The sequence below is a fragment of the Strix aluco genome, chromosome Z, assembly GCF_031877795.1.
Source record: "Strix aluco isolate bStrAlu1 chromosome Z, bStrAlu1.hap1, whole genome shotgun sequence".
Lineage (NCBI taxonomy): Eukaryota > Metazoa > Chordata > Aves > Strigiformes > Strigidae > Strix > Strix aluco.
Genome location: NC_133971.1, coordinates 84,818,124 through 84,838,010, shown reverse-complemented (window position 1 = coordinate 84,838,010; position 19,887 = coordinate 84,818,124). Strand labels below are relative to the sequence as shown.

Genomic DNA, 19,887 nt, shown 5'->3' with positions numbered 1-19,887 from the left:
TTTTTGGAGGAGACGGGATCTGAAGGGTTTGCATTTTTTTGCCTGTGGAATACACTTTATTTAGAGCAGAAAGATGGAGAGGGGTGGTGGGCTGCCCATGCACCCTGTGTCACCCTGAAATGCCATCCTAGCGGCTGCACATGTGCCAGGTGTCCCTGTGGGTGCCGGGGACGGTGGCACCAGGGTGCAAGGCAGTAGGGAAGTGGATCCTGCATGGAGCTAGGGCCCCTCCTGCCCCACCATGATGCAGGAGCTGGATGAAGAGGTCAGGGACTCTGCATGCTTCTCTCCTGGGGGATTCTCCCCACATGGGCAGTGCCAGCCCACAGTGTCCCTAAGTGCAACCACAGCCCATGGGTGTCCCTGAGTGTAATCACAGCCTGTGGGAGTCTCTGCAGTGCCAGCCTGTGACGTCCCTGATTGCAATCATAGCTTATGGGTGTCCCCCGCTGCAGTCACAGCCCGTGGGCATCCCGGAGTGCAACACAGCCTGAGAGTGTCCCCAAGACATCAGTGCCAGCCCACGGGTGTCCCCAAGTGCTATGCCAGCCCCTGAGGTGCCCCCAAGCCAGTGCCAGCAAGCAGGGTCCCTCAGGCCCCGGGTGCAGTGACAGGGCATGGGGTGTGCCCAGGGCAGTGCCTCCAGTGCGGGGACAGCCCTGGCTGGAGCAGAGGCAGGTCTCAAACCCTGGGGGTGAGTGGCTGATGGTGTCCCTGGGGCACAGTAACAGCATGCTGCCAGCCCATGCAGTCCCCAAGCCCAGGGCCAGACACAGCATGTTCCCCACAGTGGTGAGAGGCCACAGGGGTTCCCCCCAGTCCAGTGCCACTGGGGAAGTGCCACCAGAAATGCCCCTAATGCAGTGGTCTGGGGTGTCCCTAGCACAGTGTCACTGGGCTGTCCCTAATCCAGTGCCCCCAGGGTACCCCTAGCATAGTGCCACTGGGGTGTCCCTCACCCAGTGCCACCACGGTGCCCCTAACGCAGTGCCCTGGTGTGTCCGTAGCACAGTGACCCTGGGGTACCCCTTCTACGCTGGCCCGGGGTGTCCGTTGCCCAGTGCCACTGGGGTGTCCCTAGTCCAGTGCCCTGGGGTACATCTAGTGCAGCACCACTGGAGTGTCCCTCACTCAGTGCCACCGGGGTGTACCCTAGCACAGTGCCAGCTGGGGTAGTGCCCCAGGGTGTCCTTCCACAGTGCCCCAGGGCATCCCTCGCACAAGGGTGTCTCTCACCCGGTGCCACCAAGGTATCCCAGTGCAGTGCCACCAGGGTACCCCTAGTGCCGTGCTCTGCAGTGTCCCTTTCACAGTCCCCCCGGGTACCCCTAGCGCTGTGTGTGCGCCGGGGTGCCCCTCGCACAGGGATGTCCCTCACCCGGGGCACCCCTAGAGCATTGCCCCGGGGCGTTCCTTGCCCGGTGCCACAGGGGTACCCCGTGTGCCCCTCTCGCACTGCCCCCGGGGTGCCCCTAGTGCAGTACCCCGGGGTGTCCCTCGCTCGGTGCCCCCGTGGGTGCCCGGCGCCGGGGCTGCGGTGGTGCCCGCGGGGGTGCCGCCCCTCCAGCCCCCCCCCGCCCCGCTCGGTGCGGCGGCCGGTGGCGAGCCTGTCCCTAAAAGGTGCTGGCGGGCGGCGGGGGAGTTGCCGGGGCGGCCCCCGCCCGGCGCGGCCCCTCCCCGGCTCTTAGGCGGCGCGGCGGGGCGGGGGGCGCAGTGCCGGTGCTCCCGCCGCCCCCGGTGCTCCCGCCGCCCCCGGTGCTCCTGCCGCCGCCGCCCCGCGCCCCGCCGCCACCATGGAAGCCATCAAGAAGAAGATGCAGATGCTGAAACTGGACAAGGAGAACGCCATCGACCGCGCCGAGCAGGCGGAGGCCGATAAGAAGCAGGCGGAGGACCGCTGCAAGCAGGTGGGTGTCCCACGGACTCCCCCGGCATTGCCTGGGGACCCCTGCCTTAAGGGTTGCGAACCCGGGAACCCCCTCCTGTGGGGTGTCCAGGCTGGAGACCATCCACTCTGGGGGTGTCCAGCCCTGGGGACCCCCTCCTGCTGGGTGTCCAGCCTGGGGACCCTCTGCCCTAGGGGTGCCTAGCTCTGGGGACTTCCCCACACTGGGTGTCAAGCCTGGGGACCCTGTTGTAGGTGTGTCCAGCCCCTGAGACTTCCCAACACAGGGTGTCCAGCTTGGGGACCCCGTCCTAAGGGTGTCCTGCCCTGAGGACCTTGTCTCTCTGGGTATCCTGCCTGTGGGTCACAGCTCTAGGGATGCCCAGCTCTTGAGACCTCACCCCACTGGGTCCCCACCTCCAGGGACCTCACCCCGCTGTGTGCCTGTACCTGGGGACCTCACCCCGCTGGGTGGCCATCCCCAGGGACAGGCGCCACAGCCTGTTGCTCCTGACCACTACGTCGGTCCCCCCACACATGTTGTACCTCAGTGGGACACCCCGGTGCCACTTCCATATGCCTCTGACAGGGAGACCCTTAGGGACAGCGTACTCCCACCCCAGCTACACAGAGATGGGGACCTTCTTGGTGTCCCCCATAGCTGCGTCCCCAGGTTGGGCTCTCTCCAGTTCCCTACAGAGGGAGGGAGCTCACCACCCCCTTACCCCCAGTGGGGGTTGCTGGGGTCTGCTCTGGCCCTGGGGACCAAGGGCTCCCTGAGGACATGTGGACCCAAAGTTGACAGAGGGAGCATGTCTGTATGTTCCTGCTGTGCCCCCAGCTTGGGTGGCCCCAGGAGGAGGGTGACAGTCCACCCCCAGCCCTGGGGACACTGCCATCCCCCCTGACACCCGTCCTCCGTCCCTTCCCCAGCTGGAGGAAGAACAGCAGGGCCTACAGAAGAAACTGAAGGGCACAGAGGATGAGGTGGAGAAGTACTCTGAGTCCGTCAAGGAGGCCCAGGAGAAGCTGGAGCAGGCGGAGAAGAAAGCTACAGACGTACGTAGGCATGCCAGCAACTCCTCCCATGCGCGGGTGCCGGACCTCGGGGGGGGTGAAGGAAGAGGGGGGCCTTATATGGAAAGCGTCCGTGGGGAAGACTCTCAGGATCCCATTCCTGCGATGCTGACACTGAACCAGGCGGAGATGCAGGGCAGGGCCAGATGGATCCTGCTTGGGGTGCAGGGCCCAGGCCAGCTGCAGCGGGCACCGCTCGGGTCGCTGGTCCCACCTGGAGCTTTGTGGGCAGCTGCCTGCCCAGCTCTGTGGAGCTAACAGGGACGAGTGTTCCATTGTCACTGGTCCCCAGGCATGCACCTCCGCAGTGCTTGTAGGAAAAACTCAGTGGCACTTGCTAAACCGGGGCAGGAAAGGGGAAAAGAGTAGAGAAGTGGATAAAGCTCTTGCCATGGCCAGCTGCCGAGTGCTGGCTGCAAGGAAGGATGCTTGGGATGCATGAGGGGGACTCAGTCATTTTGGGGTGCAATGTGCCACCCTGTACCCTGGGAAGGGCAAGGCCAGAAAGAGTTTTATTTAGTGCCATGACTGATGCTTCTCCTGGAAAATGGATCCCGCTGGGGAGATGTTAGGAAGGTGTTGAAATTGGCTTGTGCCCGGCCAGGATGAAGGGTGGAACAGCTGTGTGCGGCCACGGAGACGCTCAGGAACAGGGTATAACGACCTGCAGTGCCACACAGGGTATTTGACACCCTATAAATAAATCCTCCTTTTGATAGCCAATCCTTCTTTGATGAAAACCAACCCTGGAAACTGGAGGAGAAGTTAAAGGGGAGCCGGCTGGAGCACAGCCAACATGGCATGGCCAAGCTTTTTAGGATTGAGAACAAAAAATTCAATCCCAGCTGGTTTATGGAGCTAAATGGGGGAGATGCGTCAAATCTTTGAGGTGGCCGCCAAGGACAGGGGTGAGCAGACAAGGACGAGCAGCAGCAGCACAAGTCTCTGGGGCAGCCTGGAGCCCCCGGGGCATTGCCAGGCAGCTCCCCAGCCTTGTTTGCTGACCCTACGGACCTGCCCTGTTTTAATGAGATACTAAACCAAGTAGTTAAAACATTGAAAATCCTCTGGAAATGCACATTTATCCTGGCATGGGGTAGGCATGTCTTGCTGAGCAGGGTGGTTGCTGTGTGTGGTGGTGGTCATGTTGGTCTGACTGGATCCGTGCTGGTGTAGGATGGGGCAAACTCAGTGTGGGGTCTGGCTGAGCGTGGATGGAGGCTCAGAGGAAGGAGCAAACAGTGGCACTGGGCAGACGTTGGCCATGGGGTGCGGAGTCATTTGCTGCTGGCAGCGGGCCATGTGATGCCGTCCTGGGCGGGGAGGGTGTGTTGCACTGCTCTTGGTCCACAGCAGCTCAGCAAGTCTGCAGGCTTCGGCACGGAGAGTCCCATCGCAGAATATACGATGGATGGGAGCCACCGACCCTGCCAGGGAAGGGCTGGAGGGGGGGCATGGTGAAGGAGTAGCGTCAGGGAGGGCAGGCTGGCTGCAGTGGGTGCTGCGGACAGGGCTGGGAGTCCATCACCAGCACAGCCACCCCGGGTCCATGCCGAAACCTGGACAGACTGCGCTGTGTGCAGGGTTCTGGGACGCACCAGGTCCCTGCGCCAGGGACCTGAATGTGCTGACAGCACTAAGTGCTAGGGCTGGTGTCACCTCCTCCTCGGGACAAGGAGCAGTGCAGCTCCCAGCTCCAGCAGAGGAAGAGCAGGGTAGACCCCCAGAGCCCAGCCACTCACCTCCCCAGGGACCCATGTGCTCCCCTTGGGTGCCAGGACAGCATGTTCCTGTGAGCACAGAGTGTTCCCATCCCTTGGCCAGATCAGGGCCCATCACAGTGACCCAGGCAGGCTCCTGCTCTCAGCAAAAATGTCAACAAATACCTTAAAAGAATAAATCTCTCCCTGTTCTGGCACTGCCCTGACTCCAGCATGGGGTGGCAGTGCATGCAGGGGCTGCACTAAGGGGTGTGAATGCGACCACCTGGGCACTTGGAGGGGGGATGGATGGTGGCACAGACCGGGGAGCACCTGACCCCTGATTGACAGTCCCATGGTGCTGGCAGCCCCTTCCCAGCAGTTCTGCGAGGGCACCGCGGCCCCATCACCTCTTGTCCCCAGGAGGGACAGCCCGCGGTGCCCTGGGCAGGATGTGGGCAGGGGCTGCTGGACACGGTGCAGCCAGGACACCAGGTTTAGCCAGAGTGGCCCCCTCCAGCCCCCCACATCCCCAGCTGGTGGCCTGTCCCCAGCCACACCAGCAAGGCCCAGGGAAACTCCGCTGTTCCCAGGCCATGATCCCGAAAGCTTCTCCCCGAGTTCCCGCCCCGGTTGCTCTCCCCTGCCGAGACTTTGCTCTTATTTGGCGATTTCCCGAGCCGGTGGGAGGGAACGGGGCTCTGCTGGGAAGTGACTGCATCCCTGGGTGGGGCCAGAGCAGGAGGCACCCAGCCTGGCCACTGTGGGACAAGGGTAGCTGCCCCCCAACCTGCCCCCCGCCTGCCTGCAGCCAGCTCACCCTGGCCCTATTGCTGCCAGGGAGCCCCGTTTCTGCTCTGGGCCCCTTGTGCCAGCTTGGGAGCACTCTTGGCACCCAGGTGTTGGGTTGGGAGCGGGACAGGATCAGCCGAGACCAAGACTGAGCTCAAGGCCATGTGCTCCCAGGGGACCCACAGTGCCACATCATCCACCGCTTGGCAGGGGGATGTGGGGCTGCAGGGCGCAGCCAGCACTGTGGCCGGGTCCCCCCCAGGACCCCTGGCCCTGGAGTCGAGGGCAGCTGGTGGAGTCAGCGTGGGAATTAGTGTCCCTGTTGTGAGGTGTGAAGTGCAGCCGGGGCTGCCCACGAGCTGTCAGAGCTCCTTAAGGGAGGATTGAGTGCTGCCAGCACCAGCCCCTCCTGATGGATCAGGGCATGTGCCCCGGCCAGGATGCAGAGCCAGGAGCTGGGGGACTGGCCTCCCCCCTAGGGCAGAGCCCCTAGGGCAGCGGGGGGTGGAGGGGGCTCCGTGGGCCCCATGGATCTCTGTGGATACAGTGCTCCTGTGCCCGTGGGGACTCACAGGGGCCGGGCTCTGGCGCTCCCAGACTCACCGGACCCGCCTTTTCCCCAGGGAAATGGACTCCCGGGGCTCCTCTCCATCACTCTGGAGGATTTCGGTGGGACTGTGCACCCCAGCCTGTGGGGCACCATGTACCCCGCCCAGGGAGGGGACTATGTGCCCTGCCTTGGCAGGGGGTGGGGGGGAGCTGTGTCCCTTATCCTGGGGGGCACTCTGTGCCCTGCCTGGGGGTTCCGTGTGCCCTGAGGATAAGTCCTGTGCTCCCCTGCCTGGGAGGGCACCATGGCCCCTGCTCGGCGTGGGAGGGGGACAGTGTGCCCTGCCCAGAAGCCACTTTCCTTTGGGGGGGCAGTTAGGGACAGTGACCCCTGCCTGGGGAGGACCATGTGGTGGAGTGGGGGGGAGCGTGCACCCCTCCTGATGCGGGGACTGTCCCTGTCGGGAGTGGGCACCGCGCACCCTGCCCGGGGGTCTGTGTACGCTGCCCGGGGGGGAGCGGCGGCCCAGGTCGGTCGGTGGCAGCAGGAGGAGGAGGAGGAGGAGGAGGAGCAGGAAGGGATGGAGGCAGGGCGGGCGGCGGGAGCGGCCGCTGCCTGAGCGCTTCCTGCCCGAGCCGGGCGGATCCCACAAAGGGCTCTCGGCGGCGCGGCCTCCCCGCCGGCAGCCCCCCGCCATGGCCGGCATCAGCTCCATCGACGCCGTCAAGAAGAAGATCCAGAGCCTGCAGCAGGTGGCCGACGAGGCGGAGGAGCGCGCCGAGCACCTGCAGCGGGAGGCCGATGCCGAGCGGCAGGCCCGGGAGCGGGTAAGGGCCGGCCGGGGTGGGGTGGGGTGGTGGGGGGCACGGCGCCGTGGGGCGGGGGGAGCCCCGGCAGCTCCCCGGGATGCCCCACCAGCTCCGGCCCTCCCGCCGGCATCCTTCCCTCCGCGGGTTGGCCCCGGCCGCCTCCCCCAATCCCCCCCACCACCTCTCCCTGCCCCGGTAGCCGGGCTGGCTGTCCCCCCCCGCCCCGGTCGCAGCGTTGGAGGTCCGGGCGGGGCTGGAGGGTGCTGCCATCCAGGTGCCGCGGCAGCTGGCGAGAGCCCCCCCCCTGGGGCAAGGGGCTTCGGGCAGCGTCCCGGCCTCCGGGCTGCCTCCTCCAGCTGCTTCCTCCGTGGGTCTTGCGAGGGATGCTCCGTGCGCCGGGGACTCCCCGGGGCTTCCCCAGCTTGAGGGGGGGGCACCGGTCAGCAGCCAGCGGCCAGCTCTGCCTTGGCTCTGCGTGGGGCCAGGCAGATCCTGGGAAATGATCCCCTGCTTCAGAGGCCGGCGGTGTGCACTGCTAAATATCCCACGCCCAGGCTCTTGTCTGGCTTCCAGCGGGCTCTGCGGTCTGGGCCGCAGCAGTCACAGAGCCTTTGACTCTCCAGGCTGTCCCTTCATGGGGACAAGCCACCCCTTCATGCTGCCACAGGCCAAAATTTCCACTCTGGCAGTGGGACGGCATTTCCAAGCTGCAGCTTGTTCCTGGTTTGTCTTTTTTATCGTTGTTGGGGCTGGTTTTTTTTTCTTTCTTTTTCCTATGCCCACTCTTTTAACATCCTCACCATATCAGGAGCGGCAGAGCTGGGTGCGGTACCCGGGTTGTTGTCACTTGGGCTGTATGCGGAGGAAATGGCCCCTTCCTGCAGCTGCAGATCGGGTTCCCCGGTCACTGGGAGCTGCTGGAGAGCTCATGTTCCCAAGTGTCCATCTGGGCAGCTCTGACCCACTTTGGGGGTGATTCCCTGGGAGGAAAGCTCCCAACAAGGTGAGGCAGATGCCACAGACAGAGCATCACCCTGCAGGGGCCTGCCCCAGCTCCCCGTTGGGCAGTCTGGCTAGGGACAAACCCTCGCTGAGCCCGGAAAAAGGGTGTTAACGGAACGGAGATGGCTGTTGTGCCAGCCGTGGGGCTGACTGCCCTCCTGGGATGCTGCCAGGCTGCCCTGCTCGGAGGGGTGCCGGCTGCGCCCGTCCTCACCCTGCCGAATAACCACGGGGGACGGTGGGTGCTCAGTGGGGCCACACAGGGTGACAGCCCCTCGCTGCTCCCACAGTCCTCCTGCTTGGCCGATGTCCCCCAGGGCATTCCCGGTGCTGGAGCACAAGGCCAGAGGGGGCTGGGTGCTGCAGCTGGCCAGGCCTGGTCATACCTGCAAATAAGCCAAAGGTTGGAGCATGCCTCCCTGCCTCTTGGTGCACGGGGCTGCGCCCTGTGGTGAGGTCTCATCCCCACCCATCCCTTTGCACCCGGGGTTTGTCTTCCCCACAGTCCTCCTGGCGGGGAGTGGGGCCAGGAGCTGCTGAGGCAGCGTTTCCCAGCGGTGGCGATGAAGCTGGAACCTTTACCGAATGGGAAGAGTGCGAGGCCAGGCGTCAAGGGGCTGGCGGGAAGCCAGGGTCACTGCTCCTGGCTGGTCCGAGCTCCCAGCCCCACGCGTGGGGAGCCTGGGAAAGTGGGGAGCCCCGGTCTGGTGGGGCCTGGCAGCCACAGCTTGGCCATGTGCCGGCCTGCCGAGGGCAACTTGCTCCATTGCCCTCATCACTGTGCTGAACATCAGCTGGGGGGCGCTGCCCTTGGCTTCAGGCAAGGGGCTGGGGGGGTTCCCGCAGGAGAGGCTCCCGGCTTGCTCTGCTGCCTCCGTAAACAGGAAATCCACAAGCAGCTCTGATCTCCTTTTCAGGAGTGAAGCCGCACAGGGCATTCCTCCCCCTTTACTCACTGCTCTGCAAACCCCAAATACCATCCCCGTGACGGCACGGCTGCTACAGCCACCCTACCCCAGCGAATGCCCCTTGTCCCTCCCTGGGGCGGGAGCCAGAGGTGCGAGGATACAGTGGAGGGGCCGCACGTGCTGGGCTGGGGTTGCGTGGCTGGGAGGAGCCAGTGTCAAATGGGGTGGTAGGGATGGAGAAAACTTGTTGTCCCTATAGAAAGGCAAGGGGATGGATGGTCGGGCACCCCATTCCAGTGAGCCCTGGCTTGTTGCACAGTGCCAACGGGTGTTCTGAATAGCGAATGCAGAAGTAACCACTGAAGATCCTTTTTTAAAAATACACAAATATATATATATATGTGAGACATGGGATGATTGAGGGGTTTCTGCTCCCCTAGGCTGAGGCTGAAGTGGCTTCTCTGAACCGCCGTATCCAGCTGGTGGAGGAGGAGCTGGACCGAGCCCAGGAGCGCCTGGCCACCGCCCTGCAGAAGCTGGAGGAAGCTGAGAAGGCGGCTGATGAAAGCGAGAGGTGGGAAGGGAAGGGACAGCGGCGGTGGTATCAGGTCCCTATTGATTACAGGCAGCCCCCATGGTATCGCCATGGGGTCCCTCTGAAGTGGCATTATGGGGTTTGTGTTGGTTTTCATAGAATGGTTTGGGTTGGAATAGAGATCATCCAGTTCCAACCCCCCCGCCATGGGCAGGGACACCTTCCACTAGACCAGGTTGCTCAAAGCCCCGTCCAACCTGGCCTTGAACACTGCCAGGGAGGGGGCAGCCACAGCTTCTCTGGGCAACCTGTGCCAGTGTCTCACCACCCTCACAGTAAAGAATTTATTCCTTAGATCTAATCTAAATCTACGCTTTTTCAGTTTAAAACCATTACCCCTCATCCTATCCCTACACTCCCTGATAAAGAGTCCCTCCCCATCTTTCCTGTAGCCCCTTTAAGTACTGGAAGGCCACTATAAGGTCTCCCCAGAGCCTTCTCTTCTCCAGGCTGAACACCCCCAACTCTCTCAGCCTGTCCTCATAGGGGAGGTGCTCCAGCCCCCTGATCATCTTTCTGGCCTCCTCTGGACCCACTCAAGCAGGTCCACGTCTTTCTTACACTGTGAGCCCCAGAGCTGGACGCAGCACTGCAGGTGGGGTCTCATGAGAGCAGAGTAGAGGAGGAGAATCCCCTCCCTTGACCTGCTGGCCACGCTTCTCTTGATGCAGCCCAAGATGCAGTTGGCTTTCTAGGCTGTGAGCATACATTACTGGCTCACAGGGCTGTTCTCAATCCACTCATTGCCCAGCCTGTATTTGTGCTTGGGATTGCCTTGACCCATGTGCAGGACCTTGCACGTGACTTTGCTGGACTTAATGAGGTTCACACAGGCCCACCTCTCCAGCCTGTCCAGGTCCCTCTGGATGGCACATCCCTTCCCTCCAGCGTGTCGACCGCACCACACAGCTCGATGTTGTCAGCAAACATGCTGAGGGTGCACTTGATCCCACTGTCCATGTCGCCAACAAAGATGTAGGTCCCAACACCGACCCCTGAGGAGCACCACTTGTCACTGCTCTCCACTTGGACATCGAGCTGTTGACCGCCACCATCCAGCCAATTCCTTATCCACCGAGTGGTCCATCAGTCAAACCCATGTCTCTCCAATTTAGAGACAAGGATGTTGTGTGGGACAGTGTCAAATGTTTTGCACAAGTCCAGGTGGATGACACCAGTTGCTCTTCCCTTATCCACCAACGCTGTAACCCTGTCGTAGAAGGCCACCAAATTCATCAGGCATGATTTGTCCTTAGTGAAGCCATGTTGGCTGTCACCAATCACCTCCTTATTTTCCATGGGCACTAGCATATTTTCCAGGAGGATCTGATCCATGATCTTGCCAGGGACAGAGATGAGACTGACTGGCCTGTTGTTCCCCAGCTCTTCCTTTTTTCCCTTTTTAAAAATGGGGGTTATGTTTCCCCTTTACCAGTCAGTGGGAACTTCACCAGGCTGCCACAACTTCTCAAATATGATGGATAGTGGCTTAGACACTTCATCCTCCAGTTCCCTCAGGATGTACAGAGACATCTCATCAGGTCCCACGGACTTGTGCACCTTCAGCTCCCTTAGATGGTCTCAAACCTGATCTTCTCCTACAGTGGGCGATTCTTCATTCTTCCAGTCCCCACCTTTGCCTTCTGCAACTTGGGCAGTGTGGCTGGAGCCCTTCCTGGTGACGACTGAGGCAGAAAAGTTGAGTACCTCAGCCTCCTCCGTATTCCAGGTGACCAAATGTCCCTTTTCCTTCCAGAGAGGGCCCACATTTTTCCTAGTCTTCCTTTTATCACCGGCATAATTACAGAACCCTTTCTTGTTGTCCCTTGATGTCCCTGGCCAGATTTGATTCCATCAGGGCTTTAGCCTTCCTAACCTTATCCCTGGATACCCAGACACTTTCTCTATATTCCTCTCATGCTACCTGTCCTTGCTTCCACCCTCTCTAGGCTTCCTTTTTGTGTTTGAGCTTGTCCAGGAGCTCCTTATTCACCCATCCAGGACTCCTGGTGTTTTTGCCTGGCTTCCTCTTTATTAGGATGCATTGCTTCCCAGCTTGGAGGAGGTGATCCTTGAATATTAACCAGTTTTCTTGGGCCCCTCTTCCCTCCGGGGCTTTATCCCATGTTGCTCTGCCAAGCAGATCCCTGAAGAGGCCAAAGTCTGCTCTCCTGTAGTCCTGGGTAGTGATCTTGCTGTGTGCCCTCCTCACTGCCCTCTTGCAGACCCAAAAGGGAGAGAGCAAAGCCATGACACAGAGAAGTCCCCCAGATACAGACATTCTTAAAATGGCTTTGAAATTTCCAGGGCACCCATAAGATCTTAACAATTTGATCTGATGTTTATACAAATATCAGGCCATAACCAAAGTCAGAGGGTGCTTGGAGCCTGTTTTCTGCCCCAGAACAGCTTCCTACACTCAAGGGCTGAACAAAAGCCCAAGAGATGACATCTGTGCCTGGGAAGAAAGGTCAGCTTTTGAGAACAAACCAGCCTGGTTCAACAAACCAGTCCTGCAAAGTGTGTTGCCCCATTCTCATGGCAAGCAGGTTTCCCAGGCAGGAGCTGCGCAGGTGAGGGCACTCAGGTTCTATGGGAGTGCCTGGACATGTCACAGCGTTCCTCACAGTTGTGTGATCTCTTCCCTCCATTGGCAAAGACCAGTTTGAGCAACAGCATCCAAGTGAGAGGAGAAGAGTCTGCAGGACTACCTGCTGCAGGGGTTCACAGGGGTTTGGTGACCCTCTGCTTGTGAATGAGAAAAATCTTTGCCACAGGATGTTTTCTAGCATTTCCTAAAGGTTGCTGGCCTGTCAGGCTGCTTTTGTGGAGGTTCTTGCTGGCTCATCCTGGGCTGCACACATTTTCCTTGCCAAATTATGGGTTCAGGACTTGCCTGGTTGAGAGGCACCGTAGCCACATTTCCTCATTCTGGAACATGGCCCTGGAGCCAGCTCCACTGCTGTAATTGTGTGCACGACCATCCTTGGAGTATCACTGATGTGACCCTACTGTGTGGGGTGGCCAGCGAGTGCCAGCATTTCCAGGCGATGTCCCGTGTGTCTGGAGCTGGATGATGGTGGGGTTAGGGTACAGTGGGCAGGCAGGAAGAGCAGGTGCCACCTTGACCCATGGCGTTAACATCATCTGGCTTGGGCTTTCCTCAGAGGCATGAAGGTCATCGAAAACAGGGCCATGAAAGATGAGGAGAAGATGGAGCTCCAGGAAATGCAGCTGAAAGAGGCGAAACACATAGCTGAGGAGGCCGACCGCAAGTATGAGGAGGTGTGTGCGCCCCTTCCCCCGTCCTGAAACCCCAGCAGCACCCAGGGCTGCCTCCTCGCAGCCCTGTGCACCCAGCCAGGGTAAGTGTGGGGTTGACACGTGCCTCTTGCTGCCATCAACAGGTCGCCCGCAAGCTGGTCGTCCTTGAGGGAGAGCTGGAGCGCTCAGAGGAGAGAGCAGAGGTGGCGGAGAGGTGAGCGGAGCTCCTGGCGGGCAGCGCGCGGGGGTGCCACGCAGCCCTTGCCCCAGATCCCTGGCAGCCGTGGGGACGGGGATGTCTGCATGAGGATGGGGATGTTCCTCCCTGGGAGCAGCAGAGTCTGCTGTCAGGATGGTCCCTGGGCTCACAGGCTGGGGGCAGGGGGATGCCAGCCCACCAGCAGCACATCCTTGACCCTGTTCTCTGCTGTCCCCCCCCGGGGTGCCCCTCTTCCACCCCAGCCGAGTGAGACAGTTGGAAGAAGAGCTGCGGACCATGGACCAGACTCTCAAATCCCTCATTGCCTCAGAGGAAGAGGTACTGGGGCAGGGGCGTGGGGCAATGCGCAGCAGCCCCCCTCTCTCTGTCGCTGTCTCTCGAACCACGCGAGCCACCTCTCTCCTCTGTGCACCGCTGCCTCCACCACCGACCTCCCTGCGCCTCCTTCTCCAGCGGGCACTGGCTGGGCACGCTCCGCCATCCCTCCATGCCTGTTCTCCTTGTCAGTGGGGCTGGTGGGAGCCCGGCCAGCGGTGATGCACGGAATGTCCGTGCAGGGAAGCACGAGGAATGGATGAATGGATGTGTCCCGGCAGCTCCCGCTCACAGCGGCTCTGCTCCTTCTCCACCTGCGCTGTTTTCTCCTCTCTCAACTTGTTTTCTCTCTTTCTTTCCTCCTTCCCCGCACCTGCTCTTTCTGCTCCCCCTCTCTCCTGCCCACCCCGGGCCCCGCTCCCCCTCCTGGCGGCCCCTGCTTGGGATGTAGTAAATGTGGTGACCTAGAGGAAGAGCTGAAAATTGTCACCAACAACTTGAAGTCCCTGGAGGCCCAGGCTGACAAGGTAGGACCGGGCGGGGCTGCTGGGGCTGGGCAGTACGTGGGCTGTGGGGGTGCTGGGGTCTCCTGATGGGGTGAAGGATGGATGGAGGCATCCCATTGGGCTCATGGGTGCCTGTCTCTGTCTCTGCAGTATTCTACCAAGGAGGACAAGTATGAGGAGGAAATCAAGCTTCTAGGGGAAAAACTGAAGGAGGTAAGGGGTGCGGGGCTGGCGCGGCATTGCTGCAGGTATGAGTTTGCCATCCCATGTGGGTTTTGACTAGCAATTAAACACCATGCAGCTGCTCACTCACTCCTCCCTGCCCAGTGGGATGAGGAGGAGAATAGGAAAAAAAAAAGTAAAACTTATGGGTTAAGCTAAGGACAGTTCAATAACTAAAATAAAATAGAATAACAACAATAACAATTAATAATAATAGTAATGAAAAGGGATGTAACAAAAAGAGAGAGAAATAAAACCGGAGGAAAAAAACAAGTGATGCACAATGCAATTGCTCACCCATCAGCCTGCTCTAGTTTAGGGTGTGGGTGTCCATGGGCCCCTTGTCCCTTGCCTTTCCCAGGGAAGGGCTCATGGAGAACGGTACCAGAGATGCAGATGGGGCAGATATGGGGTGTGGTGCAGCCTGCACATCCTCATCATGCCCTGCAGCTCACCCTGACCCCACTGTGCTCCCACAGGCTGAGACCCGGGCAGAGTTTGCGGAGAGATCTGTGGCGAAGCTGGAGAAAACCATCGATGATCTAGAAGGTAAAATGTCCCCACTGGCAATGTGTCCCTCTTTGCTGGGCAGCGCTGGCCACAGAGTGCCCCTGGTAGGGCTGGACAGGGCTTGGGTGGGGTTGAGGGGGTGGGCAGGGGTCCTGAGAGGGGGGAGGCTGGATGCCGTGGTGTCTGGTATGGGAGTGCAGAGCTGCTGGCATCTGGGCTCTGCCCTCGGGTGGGGAATAAGGCTGCATCCACGCTGCCTGTGCCCATACGCTCCCGTCACCTTCAGCCCCCTGCTCACAGCTACTCTCTCTTTCTCTGCTGCCCACTCCCCACCCTGCTCCACCACCTGCCCCCCTGCCCACCCCCTGCCTGCAGACGAAGTGTATGCGCAGAAGATGAAGTACAAAGCCATCAGCGAGGAGCTGGACAATGCACTTAACGACATCACCTCCCTCTGAGCCCCTCGCAGGGCACCAGCACTGCACCCCCCCACCTGCTTCTCCCTTCCCCAGCTCGGCCACTTGCCTGCCCGCCCGTCCTATTGCTCTCCCTGCCCGCTCTGTCCACCTCTGACCTTCCTAGCCTGTGCCTGTCCGTCAGCTCCTATGGGACAGGAGCTGGCCTGGGGTGTTCCCGCAATACCCCTCTTTGTGGGGAGACAAGGTGTAGGTGCTTAGGGGTGTTTGGCAGGGCAGGGAAACCCCACATGCGGGGCGGACAGTGCCTGTGTGGTTGCAGGTCCGTGCCCCAGCATTGCCCAGTGGGGAACACGGCTGTGCCCAGGAGCCCTTCCCTCCAGCAGCCCCCTCCTTGGCTCCCCAGCAGCAGAAGCACCGGGGATGCTGCAGTTCTGGGCCCACCTGCTCCCCACATCCCCCGGGCAAAGCTCCCCCGTGCTGCTTGTGGGGCCCAGGGTGGGGGACAACCCGCACAGGGGAAGCAGCACCTCCACTGCCAAAGCTCAGACCCAGGGGATAGAACATCGGGTCTGGCTGTGCAGGCAGCCCTTTCCCAGGCAGGCAGGCAGCCCCAAGACCCCTGGCTCCTCCCTTACCCCTGCCTCCTTCCTGTCCTCTGCACATCGCTCTTCAGTTTGCATTTCATGACTTTTCTTTTATGTTCTGTCCCTCTGGGTTACTGAGTTGGTCTCAATAAAGCATTTTCTTTCCTTGGTTTCTCTTTCGTTTTCTTCACGCCACTCTGTCCCTCATCTCCTGCCTGTCTCACACGGGTGCTGGCAGCGGGGTGGTAGGAGGTGGCTGCAGGCAGCTGGCAGCCATGGGACCCCCCAGGTGGCCGTGGCTGGGCCCCGAGTGGCTCCCACACTGCCAGGCTGAGCAGGACGGGGCCCTTTGTGCCTCGGCCTGGGGGATGACCCCCACCACCCCCTGGCTCTCGTACACAGCTTTCCTCATCTTGTGCCATCTTCTCCATGACTCTTTTGGCCTGAAATAGCAGGGTTAGACCTGGTCCCATTCATTCCTCATCCCCACTCCCAGACACTGCCTGCAAGCAGTGACCTCAGCCCTGACAGCTCTCCTGCATCACACTCCCTCGATGAAGGGGCTGACTCTACCCTTCAGCAGCGATCCCTAAATGGGTCCCTGATTCCTCCTCCTCCTCCTTCCTCAGCATCCTACCCTGCCTCAGAACCCAGCTCCCAAACTGATGGACCCTCAGCCCCATCCGTGCCCCGGGACCGGCTGCCTCCTCCTGCCAGTCCAACTTGTCCCCGCTGCTGGCTGGGCAGCTGCGGGATTTCCAGTGAGGGCTTTGGGGAATGCTGTCTCTTTTCACTAACTCGCCTTTCTCTCTCTTCTCTCTGCTGTGCTGACGTCTCTGTTTTCTCTAGAGCGTTCCCGGCAGGAGGCCGAGAAAAACCGCGTTCTCACTAACGAGCTGCGGGTCATCCTTACCGAACTTAACAACTGAGCTGCCCAGAGCTCCTGGTCCCAGCCCAGCCACCCTGCTCCATTTTGGCCAGGCTGGCTCAGGGCTGGGAGCCCCTACCTGGTCCCTGCCAGGACTAGGCAAGGTGTGGAGCCTTGGTTTATCCCCCTGGGGGCAACCGCCCTGCTTGGGGGGCACAAGGAGCCCCTCTGGAGCTGATCGGTTTTTCTTGGGAGAGGAATGAGGGGTTTTGTGATGTCCTGGGATGCCCACGCAGTGATTGCTGTCCCGCGGCATGAGCCTGGCCCTGCCGGGGAGGGATGCAGTGGTTTGGATTGCTGCCTTCCTCCCCTTGTCCCAGTCGGTGGCCAGCCTCTTCCTCCTTGTTCTGGTCACCCCAAACTGCGCAGGGAGGATCCTCTCAGAGCGGGGTCCCTGCAGGGTGCTGGGAGGGCTGGGATATGAGCTGGGGACCCAGCAGCACCTGCTGCCCCAAATTTGAGGCAGGGAACAGGGAAGAGCCCAGGAGGGAGTGCTGGAAGATGGGGCTGGGTAGGCAGGGCTCTCATCCCATCCTCGTCTCTAGAGGGAATGAGGGTGCCATTTGGAAGCGGACACCAGAGGAGGCTGCCTGGCAGAGCCCATCCCTGCAGCCGTGTTAGATCTGCTCCTTCTCTCTCTGCTGTCCTCCTTGCCTGCCCTCCTGGGCTGCTGTCTCACTCCTTTTCTTCATGGAGCACTGCTGGGTCATGCAGCAGGCACTGGCTCTCCTCTTTTGCTGGCCGAGGGTTTGTGCACGTGCCCACAGCCAGTGATGATGCCCCAGAGCAGGATGTGCTGGTGGCTGGCCAAGGAATGGTACCCACCACCAGTACCTGTGCTGTGGAGGGCCCAGCCATGGGCAATGGGGCACCATGGGAGGGTGGAATGCTGAAAAGCGGGGACTGCCTGCCCCCAGTGACCAGCCTGGCTGTCCCGGCAGGTCCCAGAGCAGCTGGGCTCATTCCTGCCAGTGACAGGGGTGCTTGCGTGGACTCTGCTCCGCAGGGTCACCCTGCTTGGCTGGAGGCTGTTGCCATACTGAAACGTCCATCTGTGTGTGTGTCTGTGCTTGGTGTGGTGTGTGTGGGTCCGGCTGCACCTGGGTATGCTTGGGCTGTGTCTGTGTGTGGCTGGGCATCCCTTGTATTCACAGAGAGTCTGGCCAGTGCCAAAGAGGAGAACGTGGGCATCCACCAGGTCTTGGACCAGACCTTGTTGGAGCTGAACAACCTCTGAGCTGCACTGGGGAGCCCCATCCCTCTTCCCTACCCTCCACGTGCACCCCACTGGCATGCTCAGGACATCATCAGCTGAACTGCATCTTGGCCAAATCCACACATCCATTGAGAAGGGAAACCCTGCAGCCCTACACTGTGGCTCAGGGACATCTTGTCTGTGCACAGCCTGACTGGCTCTGTCCTGTCTTCATGTCCAAATATTAAAGCAGTTTGACAAGATGGACGGGTGCGCTTGGTCCTTGTGGGCGGGCACAGGCACTGGGAGATGTGGTGGGGGTTTCCCTTCCCAGTCCGTGCAAGGAGGTTCTTCCAGGGCTTGGGTCCAGGGTGGGTATGGCCGGTGTAAGGATGTCCTCTGTGGCTGTGGGGGGCTGGGAGCAATAATGCACACGGTTTGGGCTGAATTCCCTTGTCCCTATCGCTTCCTTGTGATGCACAGGAAACCTCCATGTCTCGAGCTCAGTCCAAACTCACCATCCTCTTCAAGTGCACAGTGATAGACATATGTCACTGGTGTGTCCCCTTCCACAGCCAGCATGTTACCTGCCTGGCACCTGGGAAAGCCACAAGGTCTTTGATCTCTTCATGGTTTGTGACACCATCTGAAGATGCTTACAAGCATGTGACCACGCATGCACTCATTATTAGTTATCAGAGTCTTCTCCAGGTCTTATCCTGTGTACTAGTTGCATTTTCTATTATCAGTTGCTGAACACCTGCCCGAGGGACAGCTGTATAAACTAGCAAATATTAATGCAGTAGGCAACCACTTCCTAAAGTGTTCAGGAAGTTTCATCCTGGCTTGCTGTATTTTCTCCAACACAAAGAGCGGAGCAGCAGGATGTGTCTCATCGCTGTCACCAAAACGGGCTGGATTTCCTGGGGATGCCCAAAGTCATGATCTAGTCCTGCCCCCTGGTTCGGGCCCCTCCATGATGTGCGCTGAGGCCTGTTGTCCCATGCTACCCGGCGGATATCCCTTTAAAAGCACAGCCTCATGCTGCCAGGAAACATAATTCATGCTGACCCCTTGCCGAGCCGGGCCATTGCCCCATCGAGTGGCCAGCAGGGATAGCTTTCGTTATCTGCTTTCCTCTGTTTGCTGCGACTCTCACCTCAGGAAAGGAGAGTGGTGAGATTGCATCTCTTTCCTGCTCAGGTGCTGCCGGTCTCCTGCCTTCGCCCTGGCCCAACACCTTTGGTTTGTCACTCCGAGATCTTCTCCTACAGGGAAAAGGGCTGCACTTGCATGGGATGTTCATTTTCTGGTTGTTCTCCCAGGGTGTGAGACCCACTGTGAGCTGCAGCCTCCTGCCCTGGACGTGCTGGAGGGAAGGACAGGCACGGCTGTCCAGGCCCGCCGAGCTGGCCCTGTGCAAGGGTTGGAGCTCCTCCTTGGGTCCGCCTTGCTTTTCTGCAAAACATCAGCTGAGCCACTCTGTTGTTTGGTTAAAGCACCTTCCAGGCAGGGGCTTGTCTGGCTACGAAAGGAACAAGAGTGTAAAACCACCTCTTTTGCAGGAGCCTGCACCCTGCACTGCAAACAAGCCTGCCCTGCGTTCCTATCAGGGCGAGTCCCCAGTGCCCAGCCCCTCTGCCTTCCTGCTGGGACAAAGAGCCCTTTCACACCGTTTTTCCCCATTAGCTGCTGCTGCCTCCTAGTTTGGACCAGTACATTTAACTTAACTGTTTACATCCTGCTGCAAGGCCCTTTTTTTCACTTTGAACTTTCTGCGGTTTGGCAGTGAGATCCTGGCTGCTGTTCCTGAGTGATGCTCTGCCCCAAAGACTGTTTTTCATGTTTCATCAAAGCTTTGTGTTTTCTCCATCCTCCCACCCATCTCCCTCCCACTGTGGCCCTGGAGAATGACACAGGCTGGGGGAAGCTCTGGGAGGCCAGGGCACTGTGGAGCTGCAGGCAGGAGAGCTCGACATGGAGGCACATGTCCCCACATGTGTCACTCAGACTCACGCTGAGGACCACAGTGCCCAGTTCCATCTATCCCTGCCCCTGCACTCTCCCATTGAATTTCAACCTTTGTATTTGTTTATCTTGACCTGACAGACCAAAGATCTCCCCAAAGTGCTTTCAGCCCCGTTGTGGGCTGCCACCCCATTGATAAATCACCACATTAACCTCTAGCAGCCTCTCACCTCCATTCTCTTCTCCAGTTTTCTCATCACTCTGGTGCCTCATCTCATCTCTGAATGCCTCCTGTTCAATACCCTTGAACTACACGCTGGAGGGGAAGGACCACACGAATAGAGTTGCAGAGACATTTTGATGAAGCATGTTGAGCCATGCAGAGCAGACACAGACCACCACCACCCCCTAGTCCCACATTCCCCAGTCCCTCTATTT

At 60.0% G+C, this 19,887-nt stretch overlaps 1 protein-coding gene across 11 annotated transcripts; it reads left to right on the top strand.

Annotated features, from left to right (window-relative positions):
* Nucleotides 1-1,710: 1,710 nt before the first annotated feature.
* Nucleotides 1,711-17,744, top strand: TPM2 (tropomyosin 2). 11 transcript variants are annotated; one of them, XM_074813419.1, is made up of 9 exons: nucleotides 1,711-1,907; nucleotides 2,819-2,944; nucleotides 9,164-9,297; nucleotides 12,486-12,603; nucleotides 12,726-12,796; nucleotides 13,569-13,644; nucleotides 13,774-13,836; nucleotides 14,325-14,394; nucleotides 17,441-17,744. In XM_074813419.1, the coding sequence occupies exons 1-9, from the start codon at nucleotides 1,794-1,796 to the stop codon at nucleotides 17,521-17,523; spliced, it is 855 nt and encodes a 284-aa protein (XP_074669520.1). In that variant the 5' UTR covers nucleotides 1,711-1,793; the 3' UTR covers nucleotides 17,524-17,744. The 11 variants fall into 11 exon arrangements, with proteins under 11 accessions (XP_074669520.1, XP_074669521.1, XP_074669526.1 ...); XM_074813420.1 differs by lacking the exon at nucleotides 13,569-13,644 and adding an exon at nucleotides 13,045-13,120; XM_074813425.1 differs by lacking the exon at nucleotides 17,441-17,744 and adding an exon at nucleotides 16,208-17,422.
* Nucleotides 17,745-19,887: the final 2,143 nt, after the last annotated feature.